The following is a 16,893-nucleotide window of genomic DNA, read 5'->3' on the forward strand; positions in this document are numbered from 1 at the left end:
TAATAAAAGCCTAATATGCAAATCGACCAAATGGTGGAATGACCAGTGGAACAACCGGTTGCTATGATGCGCACTAAACACCAGGGGCAGACACTCAACACAGGAGCTTCCCCCAGCCCACAGGTCCCAGGCCAGCCAAGGTGGGTGCCAGTGGGGGCCCCCCAATCGCCCTGCCAGTCACTCCACAGATCAGCCCTGATTGCCGGCCAGGTGTAGGGACCCTACCTGTGCACAAATTTCGTGCACTGGGCCTCTAGTTTTTACATAAAAAACAAAGAAAGCAGAAAATTTAAACCAAAAATAATGAATTAATTTTCACAAAAAAATATAAGTAAGCTTTAGAAGAAAGAACTTTCTTTAAAAATATTAAAATATAAAATTTATTCAAAAGGAGTAAAATAACAGCTTCTATGAAGTATGAGCTACATATAATAAGGAAACACAGCACTGTACCATAAGTCACATTTTTTCATCACATCAACATCTTCTTTTAATTATAAATTTTCTCCCTGGAATAATACAAAATAATAGATTAATATTGAAAGATTATTATATTGATTTAGCATTAAAAATCCACTAAAACAATCAGGAGCATAATTTAAAGCAAGACTGGAAATACTAAGCTAATTGAAAAAATGAATAAAAATGGATCAATAATGGATCTCATGGATGTAAAAAGCAAATAATTCTGGTTGAGGATGGGGAAGGAGTGCAAGGTTAAACTAAATTGATTTAAAACACAAAAATGGGGGCATAATAAAAATAAGATACTTAGCCACTGGTGTCACATAGTTCAAATGAGGGCACGATAAGAAAGACCAAAGGCTACATGAAGAAAGTCAATGAAAAAGAAAGAAGAAAAAATAAAAATAGAGCAGGAAAGAAAAAAAAAAGAAATAAAGTTTGCCCAAAGAAAGTAGCACAACATAAAGTAGAAAAATAGAGGGAAAGGGCCCAGGAGATTCTAAAAATGCAGGTCAAATACTCTTATCATACCTTGGCCTTTCCATGGGCCAGGAACTTGAAAATGTTATTATGTCTCTAGATATTACCTGCACTCCTGCCTCATCTTGGTTTTTTCCCCCATTTTCCCCCCTATAGCTGATTTTTTCCATTCTTATTTTTCATTTTATTGCATAGTATACAGACCATATTTTGTAAACTACTTTTCCTTTTTGTAAATAAGATGGAAATAATAAGAAATAATACTTCCTATAACTTCTGAATAAACTATGACTTGGCTAATCAATCAACAACACTTTCACTGCTCTAATCTAAAACAAAAGTTCTTTACTGGAAGTCTGTGAATACCTTAAAATTGTGTATGTGTAATATTTTGTGAGTTCTGAAGCTTTTGTCAGAAAAGCAGAATACTGCTGTTAGCGGTTTTATTGTGAACGAAATTGCCAACATAGCTAAGTGTCAGGAAATTTAGTATTTGGGCTGCAACAGAAGAAAGGGAGCTAACACTTGCTAAGCACTTCTCACATACCAACTTCTATATGGTATTCTGCTGAACCAGTGGATTTTAAGACTGCATTCTCTCTGGAGCGGGAACTCCATTAAGGCCAATTGATGCCCTGAGCACAGTCCAACAATGCCTCCTGGCCCTTCCATTGCTTACAATAATGAGTTTAAGGTCCAAATCAGCGGATGAGTTAAATGCTATCAGACTTGGCCAGCTTGTTTTACTCTCTATAGAAATGAAACTCACACCATGAGTCAGAAACAAATGTAAAAGCCAATGACACCTCAACCAAGCTTTTAAACTTTACATTCACCATTCCAAAGAAAAAGGTGTTTTTTAAAATATATTTTTATTAATTTCAGAGAGGAAGAGAGAGATAGAAACATCAATGATGAAAGAGAATCATTGATCGGCTGCGTCCTGCACTCCCCCTTTACTGGGGATCAAAACCACAACCCAGGCAAGTGCCCTTGACCAGAATTGAACTGGGATCATTTAGTTTGCAGACCGATGCTCTATCCACTGAACCAAACTGGCTAGGGCAAAAAAAAGGCTTTTTAACATGACAGATAAAGATAATTACAAAAAATTCTATTCCAGTTAAGCGTGGCAGTGAAAGAATTAAATGCATTATAGCTAGTGCACAAAACTCTGTGGTGCTTCCACTTCCCTTGGTGCCCGTGCCCTAAGCTTGTGCTTATTTTCTTTAAAGGGTAATCCAGGGCAGTCCTGGAGTCTGAATATGCAGTCATGAAACAGGGTGAGCACGTAGCTGGTTAAAAATCGGACATAACCCTCCCTTAACCAGATAAATTATCTTTGGATCTGATTGACATATTTGTAATTCTTTCTAACACTTCATTTAAACAATAGCTTACTTGGCTTAAAAGTGTTTAAAAATTATTCTTGTAAATTGGAGACCAATGCAGTTAGTAGATGAATAACCTGAGAACCAGAACTAGCCTGTAGATCATGGGAAGGGAGAGGGAGAGACAGAAACATCAACGATGAAAGAGAATCACTGATGGGCTGCCTCCTGCACGCCCCTTACTGGGATAGAGATCGCAACCCAGGCATGTGCCCTTGACCAGAATCAAACCTGGTATCATTTAGTCCACAGGCCGATGCTCTATTCCAGTGATGGCGAACCTATGACACGCGTGTCACCTCTGAACTCATTTTTGTGGTTGATTTTTCTTTGTTAAATGGCATTTAAATATATAAAATAAATATCAAAAATATAAATCTTTGTTTTACTATGGTTGCAAATATCAAAAAATTTCTATATGTGACACGGCACCAGAGTTAAGTTAGGGTTTTTCAAAATGCTGACACGCCGAGCTCAAAAGGTTCGCCATCACTGCTCTATTCATTGAGCCAAACCGGCTAGGGCAGAAAAAGACTTTTAACATGACAGATAAAGATAATTTTCAATATCTCATGTAAAATTTACAAGGCAATACATATTTATTAGAGCAATGTACACGTAAATGACCATAAACAGTAAAACCATAGCAAGTCAAAGTTTCAATAGTAGCAGTTCTCACTCTGAATTTTCTTACCTTCCAAAAAAAACAAAAACCCAACAGTGAAATTAGAAAACAATGGAAGCCCTACAGAAAAGCATTGAAAAGATGCCTTTCATTACCTTTCCCATAAGACTAATAATGTATAATATGCAAGTAATGAGCATCAGAGAATTGAAGAAAACCCTCAGATGAGTATTTGTAAAGCATAAGTTCCAGAATGAGTTCCAAAGGAGCCCTGAAGTGAGTTCTGAGTAACCCAAAGAGCCAGTGCCTTCTATCTATGACAAAATTAAGTCAACATAGGTCATGCAATTTGAGGCTTGTGAGCCATGAGAGTCCCATGTGAGCTTAAAGAAATGAGTAGTAACTATGGTTAACGCAAATTTAAAACTCAGTAGAGTATCGCTACAATAAACAACCATATGTACATAGAATTTAACTTTGGCTGAATTTTCTTAGGAACTGTCTACAGTAGTTTGTATATTTTTATTTTTTTATTGATTTCAGAGAGGAAGGAAGAGGGAGAGAAAGATAGAAACAATCAATGATGAGAATAACTAATCAGCTTCCTCCTGCACACTCCACGCCGGGGATTGAGCCCACAACCCAGGCATGTGCTCTGACCGGGAATTGAACCCTGATCTCCTGGTTCATAGGTTGATGCCCAACCACTGAGCCACCCCAGGCAGGCTCTTCACTGATCCTAAACCTACAATAGATGATACTCTATGTCTTAAATTATACTCTTTCTTCTTATTTCACTAAGACAATAAAGGCAATCAATAAAGAAATTCCTCCCTTCCCACCAAATCTTCCACTGTACATGTTTCTGTACCCATATATTCTGCCTTCTTTCCCACTGCAGTGGATGAACTGCCTTCTTTATTCGAGGCCAATTCTGCTTCTCTACTGGATCCTATCTTCTTCTACCTTGAGAATTTTATTCCTTCTACTCTCTGTCTTGAATTATCAGTTTCCCTGTCTACTGGATCATTCCCACTAATATATAAAATGCTGGTTTACTGCCCTGATCAGTGTGGCTCAGTTAGTTGGGTGTCATCCCGTGCACCAAAAGGTTGCTGGTTCAATTCTTGGTCAGGGCACAGGCCCGTGTTGTGGGCTCAATCCCTGGTAAGGAGCATGCAGGAGGCAGCTGATCTCACATCAATGCTTCTCTCTCTTTCTCCCCCTCTACCTTTCTCTCTCTAAAAATAAATAAAATAAAAAATACAGTCAAGTTACAGGATAAAAATAAATGTATAAAAATCCACTGCCTTCCTATACACTAACAATACAATTTTAGATAAAGAAATGAGGAGAAAAAAACAATTCCTTTTGCAATTACAACAAAGAGAATAAAATACCTAGAAATAAACTTAACAAGGATGTGAAGGAACTATATACTGAACATTACAAGACATTATTTAAAAAGTTGGAGAAAACACAAAGAAATGGATATTTTATGTTCATTAAAATAACCAACATAGTTAAAATAGCCATATCAACCCTAGCTGGTTTGGCTTAGTAGATAGAGCGTCGGCCTAAGGACCAAAGGGTCCTAGGTTCAATTCCAGTCAAGGGCATGTACCTCAGTTGCAAGCTCCTCCGCTACCCTAGGAATTGGTCAGGGCTCATGTAGGGGGCAACCAATCGATATGTCTCTCTCACTGTCTTTCCCTCTTTCTTCCACTCTAAAAATCAATGGAAAAATATCCTCAAGTGAGGACTAAAAAAAATTAATTAATCAATTAATTAAATAAATAAAATGGCCATATCACCCAAAGCAATATACTGATTTAATGCAATCCCCATCAAAATCCCAATAAATTTTTTTTAAAGAAATAGAACAAAAAGTCTCAGATTTGTACGGAACCACAAAAGACTCTGAACAACCAAAGCAATCCTGAAAAATAAGACAAAGCCAGAGGATCATTCTCCCTGACTTTAAATTATACTACAAACCAACAATAATCAAAATAGCATGATACTGTGGCAGAAAATAGACCAATGGAGCAGACCAATGGAACAGAATGAAAGCCCAGAAATAAACCCACATGTATATGGGCAAGTAATTTTCCATGAAGGAGCCAAAAACATACTATGGTGAAAAGAAAGCCTCTTCAATAAATGGTGCTGGGAAAACTGTAAAGCCACATGCAAAAGAATAAGACTAGACTACTATTTGTTACTATTCACAAAAATTAACTCAAAATGGATCACACACCTAAATATGAGACCTGAAACAATAAATTACATAGAAAAAAACGGATTTTGTGAATTTGACCTCAAAGGCAAGAGAACTAAAAACCACATAACAAATGAATGGGACTATATCAAACTAAAAAGCTCTGCACAGTAAAAGAAACCATCAACAAAACAAAAAGGTATCCAACCAAATCGGAGAAAATATCTGCAAACAACACTTCTGATACGGGGTTATCCAAAATATATAAAAAACTCATACAATTATTCAACAACAAAAAAGGAGCAATCCAAATAAAAAATAGGCAGAGGACCTGAATAGATTCTTCTCCCAAGAAAACCCACAAATAGAAAATAGATGTATGAAAAGATGCTCAACTCCACTAGCTATTAGGGAAATGCAAATCAAAACTACAATGATAGTTTTGACTTGCAAAAAAAAACAACAACAACAACAAAAAACTACAATGAGATACCATCTCACACCTGTGAGAATCGCTATTATCAACAAAACAAGTAATAACAAGTGTTGGAGAGGTTGTGCAGAAAAAGGAACCCTCATTTACTGCTGGTGGGAATGTAGACTGGTACAGCCACTATGGGAAACAGTGTGAAGGTTCCTCAAAAAATTAAGGATATAGCTAACATATGACCCAGCAATCCCTCTTCTGGGTATCTACCTGAAAAATGTGAAAACATGTATTCATAAAGATATACATTTCCCTATGTTCAGTGCAGCATTATTCATGGTGACCAAGACATGGAAACAATTTTTCTAGTATCCTTCAATATGATTGGATAAAAAAAAAAAAATGTGGTACAGCCCTGGCAGCTGTGCTAAATGGTTAGAGCATCAGCCTGTGCACTTGAGGGTCTTGGGCTCAATTCCTGGTCCAGGGCATATACCTGAGTTACAGATATAATCCCCACTGTATGGGAGGCAACCAATTGACGTGTCTCACATCGATGTTTCTCTCTCCCTCCACCCTTCCCGCCCTTCCATTCTCTCTAAAAAAAAAAAAAAAAAAAAAGAAAAAATCAATGAAGAATATATCCTCACTCCTCAGGTGAGAATTAAAAAAAAAAAAAAAAAGATGACGTGGTACATATATACAGTGGAATACTACTCAGCCATAAGATGAAACACTGCCATTTGCGACAACCTGGATGGATCTTGAGAATATGATTCTAAGCAAAATAAGTCAAGTCACACAGAAAAAGTCAAGAACATTCACTTGTGGGATATAAAACTAAAAGCAACAAATGAACAAGCAATCCAAACAAACAGAAACTAACAGACACAAAACAGTACGGTGTTTAGCAGCAGCAAAGGAGGGCAGGGGAGGAAGTAAGGGGATCAAATATATAGTGGAACCTCATTTCTCTAACTGAATTCGTTCCAGAAGGCTGTTCGAGAAGTGATTTATTCAAAAACAGAATAATTTTTTCCATTACAAATAATGTAAATTGAATTAACACATTCCAGACTCCTAAATGATTCTGTTTTAACCTTTCTTATATACAGTGCATGTCTAATGTACTGCTTAATTTATAAACAAATGCTTCTTTTCTTAAATTTATTGACTTCCTATTAGCCTTAAAGGAATTTTTCACATATCACTGTCTCTGAAATACTATCACCAGCTAACTGCTTTTAGTTTATCTTTTTTTTAAAAAAATATATTTTTATTGATTTCAGATAGGAAGGAGGAGAGAGATAGAAACATCAATGAGAGGGAATCCTGCACGGCCCCTACTGGGGACCGAGACCCCAACCCAAGCATGTGCCCTTGACCAGAATCGAACCTGGGACCCTTTAGTCCGCAGGCCGACGCTCTATCCACTGAGCCAAACCAGCCAGGGACTAGTTTATCTAATCAACGATTTTTCTACCTCTTCAATTACCTATGATTGCTGTTTTGTGAGCAATTTCACACCCTGAGCAACATTAGCACTCTTTTTTTAAAAAAATTTATTTTATTGCTTAAAGTATTACAAAGAGTAGTACATATGTCTCCTTTATTTCCCCATTGACCTTCCCCCCGCCTCCACTGTTTGCACTCTTGATGGCCTCTTTATGTTTTCAAATTGTGTTAACCCTCTATTTCACCAGCAACAAAAGCCTTCTCTCCTTTGTTGCCTGAGAGACACGTTTTGTCACGCTGAGGTATCAACACGAAAGGGTTGTCAGCTGAAACATTTTTTCTGTGAACAACTTGGGTAGAGAATCAAATTGAGATGGGAGACGTTAGAGAAAGGAGGTTTTGATTGTATAGTGATGAAAGATGATTTGACTTTGGGTGGTGAACACACAATGCAATAAACAGATGATGTATTATAGAACTGTACACTTGAAACCTGTATAATTTTATTAATGTCACCCCAATAAATTTAATAAAAAATGAAACAAAAAAATTATAACTTCAGCCTCAAACTAATCACTCATTTGTCATCGCCACCTAGACATCTAATAGAAATCTCAAACTTAATATATCTAAAATCAAACTCTTGATTATGTCTATGCCTCCAAATCTGCCTATCTCCTAGTATTCCCCATCTCAGTAAATGCTCAGATACTCTGGCCAAAGTCTTTGACCTCTATTTCACTCAAAACCTACATTACATCCTGTTGGTTCTAATTTCAAAATATATCCAGAAATTCAACCATTCTCAAAAGTTCTACATCTCTCCTCCTGCCTATCCAAAATCATCTCTTGCCTGGATTATTACAAGTAGCTTCCTAGTGATGGTGAACCTATGACACGTGTGTCAGAGGTGACACGTTAACTCATTTTTTTGGTTGATTTTTCTTTGTTAAATAGCATTTAAATATATAAAATAAATATCAAAAATATAAATCTTTGTTTTACTATGGTTGCAAATATCAAAAAATTCCTATATGTGACACAGCACCAGAGTTAAGTTAGGGTTTTTCAAAATGCTGACACGCCGAGCTCAAAAGGTTCGCCATCACTGTCCTAGATAGTGTTTTTTACTAGATAGTTTTTGCTTTTGCGTCTTTATCATCCATTCTTCGTAAAGCAGCCAGAGTAGTCCTTTAAAAACATAAATCAGATCATGTCATGTCCTTAAGCAGAACGCTTCAACGGCTTCCCATTACACTTCAAATAAAATCCAAACTTCTTACAGGAACTATAAGATCCCTTTTGTACCCCACAGAATTATCTCTTACTTTCTCAGCTACTACTCTCCCTCTTGTTTACACCAAACCAGCCACATACATCCTAGCTGATTTTTGAACATGAGGCATGCTAACACCTCAGCATTTTAGTAGCTGTTGTTCCCTTTCCTCCAGTGTTCTTCCTCCAGATACTGAGATAGTTTACTTCCTTATTTCCTACAGGACTCTAATCAAATGTCAGAGGCCTGTCCTGATCACTCTATTTAAAATAGTACCCCTGTCACAAGGCATCCTCTTACCAACTTTCTTCATAACACTTCTTTTCACCTGGCATTAGAATGTATGTCAATTTAGTTGTTTATTGATGGTCTCTCCACTAAAATGGAAGTTCTGTTTGGACAGGTTCTTAGTCATTTTTGTTTATTCACATAATCCTAGAAACTACTATTATATAGTTTTTCAATAAATTCTAAATGAAGTGAATGGCTGAATAAATGATATATAGTGAACACAACTGTAATCTTAAAGGCTAAATGAAAACAAATTTTATCAGGTTTTATAGAAGACTAGAGGCCCGGTGCACAAAAATTTGTGCACTTGGGGGGTGGGGAGCCTCAGCCCGGCCTATGCCCTCTTGCAGTCTGGGACGGCTCAGAGGATGTCCACTTGCTGGCTTAGGTCCGCTCCCTAGGGGATCGGGCCCAAGCTGGCAGTCAGACATACCTTTGGCAGCCCGGCAGCCCTTGGGGGATGTCCACTTACCAGCAGGGAGCAGACCTAAGCTGCAGTTGGACATCCTTAGTGCTCCTGAGGAGGTGGGAGAGGCTCCCGCCACCACCGCTGTGCTGGCAGCCATCAGCCTGGCTTGTGGCTGAGCAGAGCTCCCCCCGTGGGAGCGCACTGACCACCAGGGGGCAGCTCCTGCATTGAGCGTCTGCCCCCTGGTGGTCAGTGTGTGTCATAGTGACCAGTCATTCCCAGTCCTTCTGCTGTTAGGGTCAGTTTGCATATTACCCTGTTACTATATAGGATTGAGGCCTGGTGCACGGGTGGGGGCCGGCTGGTTTGCCCTGAAGGGTGTCCGGGATCAGGGTGGGGGTCCCGGCTTGGGTGCCTGGCCAGTCTGGGTGAGGGGCTGATGGGTGTTTGCAGGCTGGTCACACCCCCTTTAGGGTGGGGGTCCCCACTGTGGCGCCTGGCCAGCCTGGTGAGGGGTTGATGGCTGTTTGCAGGTTGGTTAAGCCCCCCCTAATGGGGACCCTCACCCCATGGATGTTTAGCCAGCCTGAGTGAGGGGCTGATGGCTGTTTTCAGGCTGGCCAAGCCCCCCGGCGACGGAAGCTCCCAGCCTCTCCTTTTTTTCCTTTTTTTTATTCTGGGATTTATTTACCTTCTATAATTAAAACTTTGTAGCCTTGAGTGGAGCTCAGAGCCAGCCAGGGCAGGCGGGAAGCTTGGTTTCCTCCATCGCCAGGGGCAACCCAAGCCTCCTGCTTGCTCCAGCTCCCTGGCCACAGCCGGCTGGAAGCAGGTATCTGGGGTTTATTTATCTTCTATAATTGAAACTTTGTTGCCTTGAGTGGAGCTCAGAGCCAGTCGCAGCAGGCTGGAAGCTTGGCTTCCTCCATACTTGGGCAACCAAGCCTCCTACTCGCTGCAGCTCCGTGGTTGCCGGCCGCCATCTTGGTTGGGTTAATTTGTATATAGTTGCTCTGATTGGCTGGTGGGCTTGGCTTAAGGCATAGTGAAGGTATGGTTAATTTGCATGTTTGTCTTTTATTAATGTAGATTGTCTTGTTTATTATACCACAATTTCATAATGTGTAAATTTTGTTTTAAACACAATATTACATTTATATAGCTTTTTACATGTAAATAGTAAGTTAAGCTTTTTTTTTTTTTTTTTTTACAGAGAGGAAGGGAGAGGGATAGAAAGTTAGAAACATCAATGAGAGAGAAACATCGATCAGCTGCCTCCTGCACACTCCCCACTGGGGATGTGCCCGCAATCAAGGTACATGCCCTTGACCAGAATCGAACCTGGGACCCTTGAGTCCGCAGGCCGATGCTCTATCCACTGAGCCAAACCGGTGAGGGCAGTAAGTTAAGCTTTTTAAAATATATATATATTTCTATTTATTTCAGAGAGGAAGGGAGAACATCAATGATGAGAGAGAATCACCGATCGGCTGCTTCCTGCACAGCCCCCATGGGGGATGGAGCCCGCAACCCAGGCATGTGCCCCTGACCGGAATCGAACTCAGGACCCCTCAGTCCGCAGGCCAACGCTCTATCCACTGAGCCAAACCAGCTAGGGCTAAGCTTTTTTTAATATGAGAAAGGGTATGGAGAAATGAAAAGAAACTATAACACTGTCTTGAATCCATGCTAAAAACACTTTTCAAATTGTTCAGGCTACCAAACCTATTTTTATGTGTTTAAAAATGAGGCAAATGGGCACTTTAAAAAAGCGACGGTAATATTACCTACAAGAGATTATTTATTTCCATATGCAAACTATTGATTAAATGCTTATAAACAATGTTGAGTGTAGTAGGTATAGAGTTGCCTATTCAGTATGATATGTTCAAAGAATAATGGGAGTAGATAAATCATGTGAATGAGATATTCTGAGCCACTGTAGAAGTTTATGACCAAAACAAAGGTTACCTTAATCTTTACTAGAATGGTTTCCAGGAAGTCTAGAAACAAACTAATTTTGAACATTTTCCAATATTCTTGAGTTAAAAATACTTTCCTAACACGAGGTAGAATAAGTCCTTTAAGCAAATATAGAGATTATATTTAATAAAAAATATAGGTTATTTTTAAAAAATTACTTTTCAAAGCAAAATATTTAACTCTACTTTTCAGTTGTAAAAGCATTTCAAACTTAGTGAATTTTTTGTACTTTCAATATTTGTGTACATCATCTAATGGCATGCTTCATTTAAACATGGATTTTCTACAACTAATAAAATGATATTCAGAGGAGACAAATCATTATAACTTCTAATGTATAAGATACATACCTGAGTTAAGCCAGCACCTGTTTGCATAGAAGACTTTTTAAATAGTCTCACTTCTTTGTTTATGTATCTTAGCATTCCACTAAGAGTACTGAAGTCATTATTCTCAGAACTGTCATCTTCTAGGTCATATGTGAGAGGTTTAAATGAGTCAGACTGGGTATAGGTCAGATCCTTCTGGCTTTCTTCTAATGTTGAAGGTTGTTCTAATTGCATTTTTTTTAAGTCCTGTAGTAATTCTGCAGAAAGATCTTCATCACTATAAGTTTTGAAACTAAGGTCACTGGCACTAATGGAGCGACGTAGTTTTCTACACTTGAGAAAAGCTGTTTGAGCATGTTTAGTAAATTTTGGATCTTGAATGCCAGGCATATTTCCTATTGGAGATGTGAAGGAGGCTGGTAGAAACTTGACATCTTCTGACCTTTCATGTCCAGAAATTTTGGCTTGTAATCTGGTTAATTCTGATTCCTGTAGAAAAATTGTACATAGGAGGTACTCAATACCCTTTGTTAAATAAAATCGCTGACTCTTAGAAGTCATCTAAGTCAACCTTCATCCCAGTATAAAAATTCCTTTTATAACAAATTAACAGGGTTTTCCCAGCTCTGTTTCAAACCTTTTGGACAATTACATATATTTACTTGAAATACGTTTAAACTACACTAAGGAATTCCATAAAAACTAGATTTTCCTTATATAATTCTTTTCTGCTTAGTGTTAATCACAGTATCATTCTCTAGTCAAGACTAAAATCTTCATCTAAAAATTTCTCTGAAACAGTGTAAAAATACACAATCTTTTGTTAATCTAATATATACACACAAAAAACCCCACAACTCCCTTCAGAATTTTTTTTTATTGTTTTATTGCTCAAAGTATTACAAAGGGTATTACATATGTGTTCTTTTTTTCCCCCCGCCCTTAACAATCTCCTGGCCTCCCCTACCCCCCAGTGTCTTATGTCCATTGGTTATGCTTATATGCATGCATACCAGAATTTCTAATAGAAAATAAATGTATATTAGCTACTCTGCTTTATATGTCCTCATTATAAGAAAGCTTTATTATGGTAGAAAATTTTCAAAGAAAAACCTTTAAGAAAATGATTACTAATATTTGATAAATCAATCCTTATTAAATAAACTTTTCATTTCTATTATTTTTCCATGTCCTACATTTGGGTCTTCTGACCCAATTTTGGGATCCTAAGAATGAGGTTACATTGAAAAATAATAAAGCCTAAGAAAGTGAAGAAAATACATTTTCATTTTAAAACTTAAATGATATGTGTAGTAGTCTCCTGTTCAAATACATTCTTTTTCTTATGGGTATCCATCCTATCTAATAAAAGAGAAACATGGTAATTGGTGTACGACCGCTATCCTTCCCATTGGCTAATCAGCAAGATATGCAAATTAACTGCCAGCCAAGATGGCGGCGGCAGCCAGGCAGCTTGAAACTAACATGAGGCTTGCTTGCTTCAGTGACGGAGGAAACCAACGTTCCCCACCTGCTTTCCGGCCTCTGAGCCTGCAGTTTAAGAAACATTGTAACAAATATAGAAGCTAAACAAAACCCCAGAAACCTGCTTTCAGCGAGGCCCGGATCTCAGAGCTGGAATTGATACAGAGTTTCGATTATAGAACTGAAACAAACCAGATACCTTCTTTCAGCAGCAGAAGCCTCAGAGATGGAGCCAGAGCTAAAGCTGGCCCAGAATAAAAAAAAGAAAAGAAAAAAAAGAGCAGTTGGGAGCTTCAGTCGGCCTGAAAACAGCCCTCAGCCCCTCACCCAGACTGGCCAGGCACCCCAGTGGGGACCCCCACCCTGAAGGGTGTGTGACCAGCTGCAAACAACCATCATCCCCTCACCCAGGCTGACCAGTCACCCCAGTGGGGACCCTCACCCTGATCCAGGACACCCTTCAGGGCAAACCAGCCAGCCCCACCCATGCACCAGGCCTCTATCCTATATAGTAAAAGGGTAATAATGCCTCCCGGCACTGGGATCAGCGGAACCACGAGGCCTCCCGGCACCGGGATCAGTGTGACAGGGGGCAGTGCCCAAACCCCCTGATCGCCTTGCGGCTCTGTGACAGGGGGCGGGGCCACAACCTCCCTATCCGCCCTGCTCTGTTCGTGACAGGGGAAGGCACCCCAACCCCCTAATCAGCCCTGCTCTGTGCCTGATAGGGGGGAGCTCCCCAACCCCCTGATCGCCCTGCGGCTCTGTGTGTGACAGGGTGCGGCGCCTCAACCCCCTGATCAGCCCTGCTCTGTGTGTGACAGGGTGCGGCACCCCAAACCCCCCCTCCCCCACGGGCCCTGCTCTGTGTGTGACGGGGTAGAGCCATAACCTCCCCATCGGCCCTGCCCTGAGTGTGAGAGTGGCTGCGCCCCAATCACCTGATCGGCCCTGCTCTGTGGGTGATAGAGGGCGGTGCCCCAACACCCCCCCCCCCCCCCACGGGCCGTGCTCTGTGTGTGATGGGGTAGAGCCATAACCTCCCCATCGGCCCTGCCCCGAGTGTGACAGTGGCGGCGCCCCAACCCCCTGATCAGCACTGCTCTGTGGGTGATAGAGGGCGGCGCCCCAACCCCCTGATCCGCCCTGCCCTGAGTGTGACAGGGGGAGGTGCCCCAACTCCCCTATCGGCCCTACTCTATGAGTGACAGGGGGGAGCTCCTCAACCCCCTGATAGGCCCTGCTCTGTGCGTGACAGGGGGTGGAGCCGCAATCTCCCCATCGACCCTGCCTTGAGTGTGACAGGGGGCGGTGCCCCAACCCCCCAATCGGCCCTACCCTGAGTGTGACTGAGGGTGGCATCACAACCTCCCAATCTGCCCTGCTCTGTGCATGACAGGGGGCGGCGCCCCAACTCCCCAATCGGCCCTGCTCTGAGCCCGACCAGGGGCTGCACCTAGGGATTGGGCCTGCCCTCTGCCACCCAGAAGCAGGCCTAAGCCAGCAGGTCGTTATCTCCCAAGGGGTCCCAGACTGCGAGAGGGCACAGGCTGGGCTGAGGGACCCCCACCTCCCCCACCCCCCCCCCCGAGTGCACAAATTTTTGTGCACCGGGCCTCTAGTAAGATATAAATTTCTAAGTCAGCTATTTTTAACTTGATACTTTTTATATTTTCTAAAAATACGGTGCTTATAACTGTCATTACCACAGTGTGCATTAAAAAATACAAATCTAATATGCATATATCAGTTCTTTTATATCTTTATACTACTTCATCTAGAAAAACTTTATAAGTGGCAGGTGTGCCAAAATTTTTAATGTAAGTCTTGGATTCACATTCTTATAATTACAATTAATAAAGTACCTATAGAGTAGATATATACTGCTATGTGGGAAGTTTAAAAACAAACAAACCTCTTGCGTGTTATCTAGCCACAATTGAGAAATGCAGTATCTCACAAAGTAGGATTCCACTTAAGTTAAACATCTGATTTTTATAATAAAATGTACTGTACTGCCCTAACTGGTTTGGCTCAGTGGATAGAGCATCGGCCTGCAGATTCAAGGGTCCCGGGTTCGATTCTGGTCAAGGGCATGTACCTTGGTTGCGGGCACATCCCCAGTAAGGGGTGTGCATGAGGCAGCTGATCGATGTTTCTCTCTCATCCATGTTTCTGGCTCTCTATCCCTCTCCCTTCCTCTCTGTAAAAAATCAATAAAATATATTTTTTAAAAGAATGTACTGTACTGAATACATTGAACATCATTCAACTTTTTCTTAAGACTCAACGAAGGTCCCTGTCGTAATCATTATTGTAATGTGCCATAATATAATGATGCCTTTAGGGCTCTCAGAAAATGGTCTTAGCTTTGCTCTCACTCCAGTTGCCCTCAAAACTAGGCACTTTTGCCCTAGCCAGCTTGGCTCAGTGGATAGAGCATCAGCCTGCGGACTGAAGGGTCCCAGGTTTGATTCTGGCCAAGGGCACATGCCTGGGTTGCGGGCTCCATCCCCAGTGTGGGGTGTGCAGGAGGCAGCCAATCAACGATTCTCTCTCATCATTGATGTTTCTATCTCTCTTCTTCTCCCTTCCTCTCTGAAATCAATAAAGAAATATTTTTTAAAAAACAACAACAAAAAACTAGGCACTTTTTAGGGTACTAAAGTAAATGAGATGGAAAGATTAATTGCGTCAAACACTGTTTATCATCTCTTTTCTCTTTTTGTTCTCTGTATTTAATGCTGCTACTAATGGAATTGCTTTCAATTATTTATAGCTACTTCTTTATTTTTTAAATTTTTAATATTTTCTTTTTTCCCCTCTTTTTTCTATTTTTTTCTTAACAATAACCCACAACCGTCAGACCAACTTAATATTATTTTCTTAATATATTTTTTGTTTTTTAAAAAAAATATTTTTATTGATTTTAGAGAGGAAGGAAGAGGGAGAGAGAGATAGAAACATCCATGATGAGAGAGAATCATGGATTGGCTGCCTCCTGCAAAGTCCCCCACTGGGGATTGAGCCCACAACCCGGGCATGTGCCCTTGAATGGAATCGAATCTGGGACCTCTCAGTTCCCAGGCTGAGGCTCTATCAACTGAGCCAAACAGGTTAGGGCTATATTTTTTATTGTTGATAGTATTAAAGATGTCTCCTGTTTTGCCCTCCTGACCCCCTCCTCCCGGCCCCTAGCCACCGCCACCCCCCCCCGTAGCTACTTCTAATTGTTACAGTTATGCCAGCTTTTACTCTTCTATTAACTTTTCTTACTTCTTTCTCTCCTATGAGCCAGCTGACACTGACTTTGAGAGCTAGTGTCAGAAAACAAAGGAATTCGCCCTGATCAGTGTGTTTAAGTGGTTAGAGCATCGGTCTGCACACCAAAGGGTCACAGGTTTAATTCTCAGTCAAGGACATGTACCTTGCTTGCGGGTTCCCTCTCCAGCCCTGGTTGGGGTTTGGAGGGAACCAGTCAATGTGTCTCTCTCACATCCATGTTTTTCTCTCTCTCTCCCCCTTCCTCCCTCCCTTCCATTCTCTCTGAAAAGTAGTGGAAAAAATATCCTCATGTGAGGATTAACAAAAAAATTATAATAGAAAACAAAGGAATTCTATTTTCTGACTGGTATATTTGCTAATTATGGTACATGTTCTAAGATCTCTATATGTATAGTTAATTTTAGAATTGCTGATATTTACCCAGTATTTTGGCAATTTTCAAAGTAGTTGAACTTAAAAAACTTCTGGATAATAGATAAGTGCAATCTAATTGTATTTATCTCATTGGTAATATCTAACAAATGAGCAGAGATAACTACTGTGACAAGGAATACATAATGCAGAGTCTTTTCAATTTTTAGTCAATTTTTCCCAATGAAGTTTTATAATTTTGTATAAATGTTATTAATCGCCAGAATATTAGGTATATTAATGTTTCAATAAAAGCAGGAAGAGCCTGGCCAGTGTGGCTCAGTGGTTGAACATCAATCCATAATCCAAGAGTTCACCAGCTCAATTCCCAGTCAGGGCACATGACTGGGTTGCAGGCTC

The 16,893-nt window shown here is 40.4% G+C and overlaps 1 protein-coding gene across 4 annotated transcripts in view; it reads right to left on the bottom strand.

Annotated features, from left to right (window-relative positions):
- Positions 1-368: 368 nt before the first annotated feature.
- CCDC18 (coiled-coil domain containing 18) overlaps positions 369-16,893 on the bottom strand; it is a 125,982-nt gene continuing 109,457 nt past the window's right edge. For all 4 annotated transcript variants that reach the window (XM_081087751.1, XM_081087750.1, XM_081087749.1 and 1 more), the window contains 2 exons: positions 11,374-11,841; positions 369-509 (listed from right to left, as the gene is read on the bottom strand). In XM_081087751.1, coding sequence (XP_080943877.1) covers positions 495-509; positions 11,374-11,841 — 483 coding nt within the window. In that variant the 3' untranslated portion in view covers positions 369-494. The remainder of the gene's footprint in view (positions 510-11,373; positions 11,842-16,893) is intronic.

This window comes from Myotis nattereri (assembly GCF_964212035.1).
Source record: "Myotis nattereri genome assembly, chromosome: 3".
In the NCBI taxonomy this organism is placed as follows: Eukaryota; Metazoa; Chordata; class Mammalia; order Chiroptera; family Vespertilionidae; genus Myotis; species Myotis nattereri.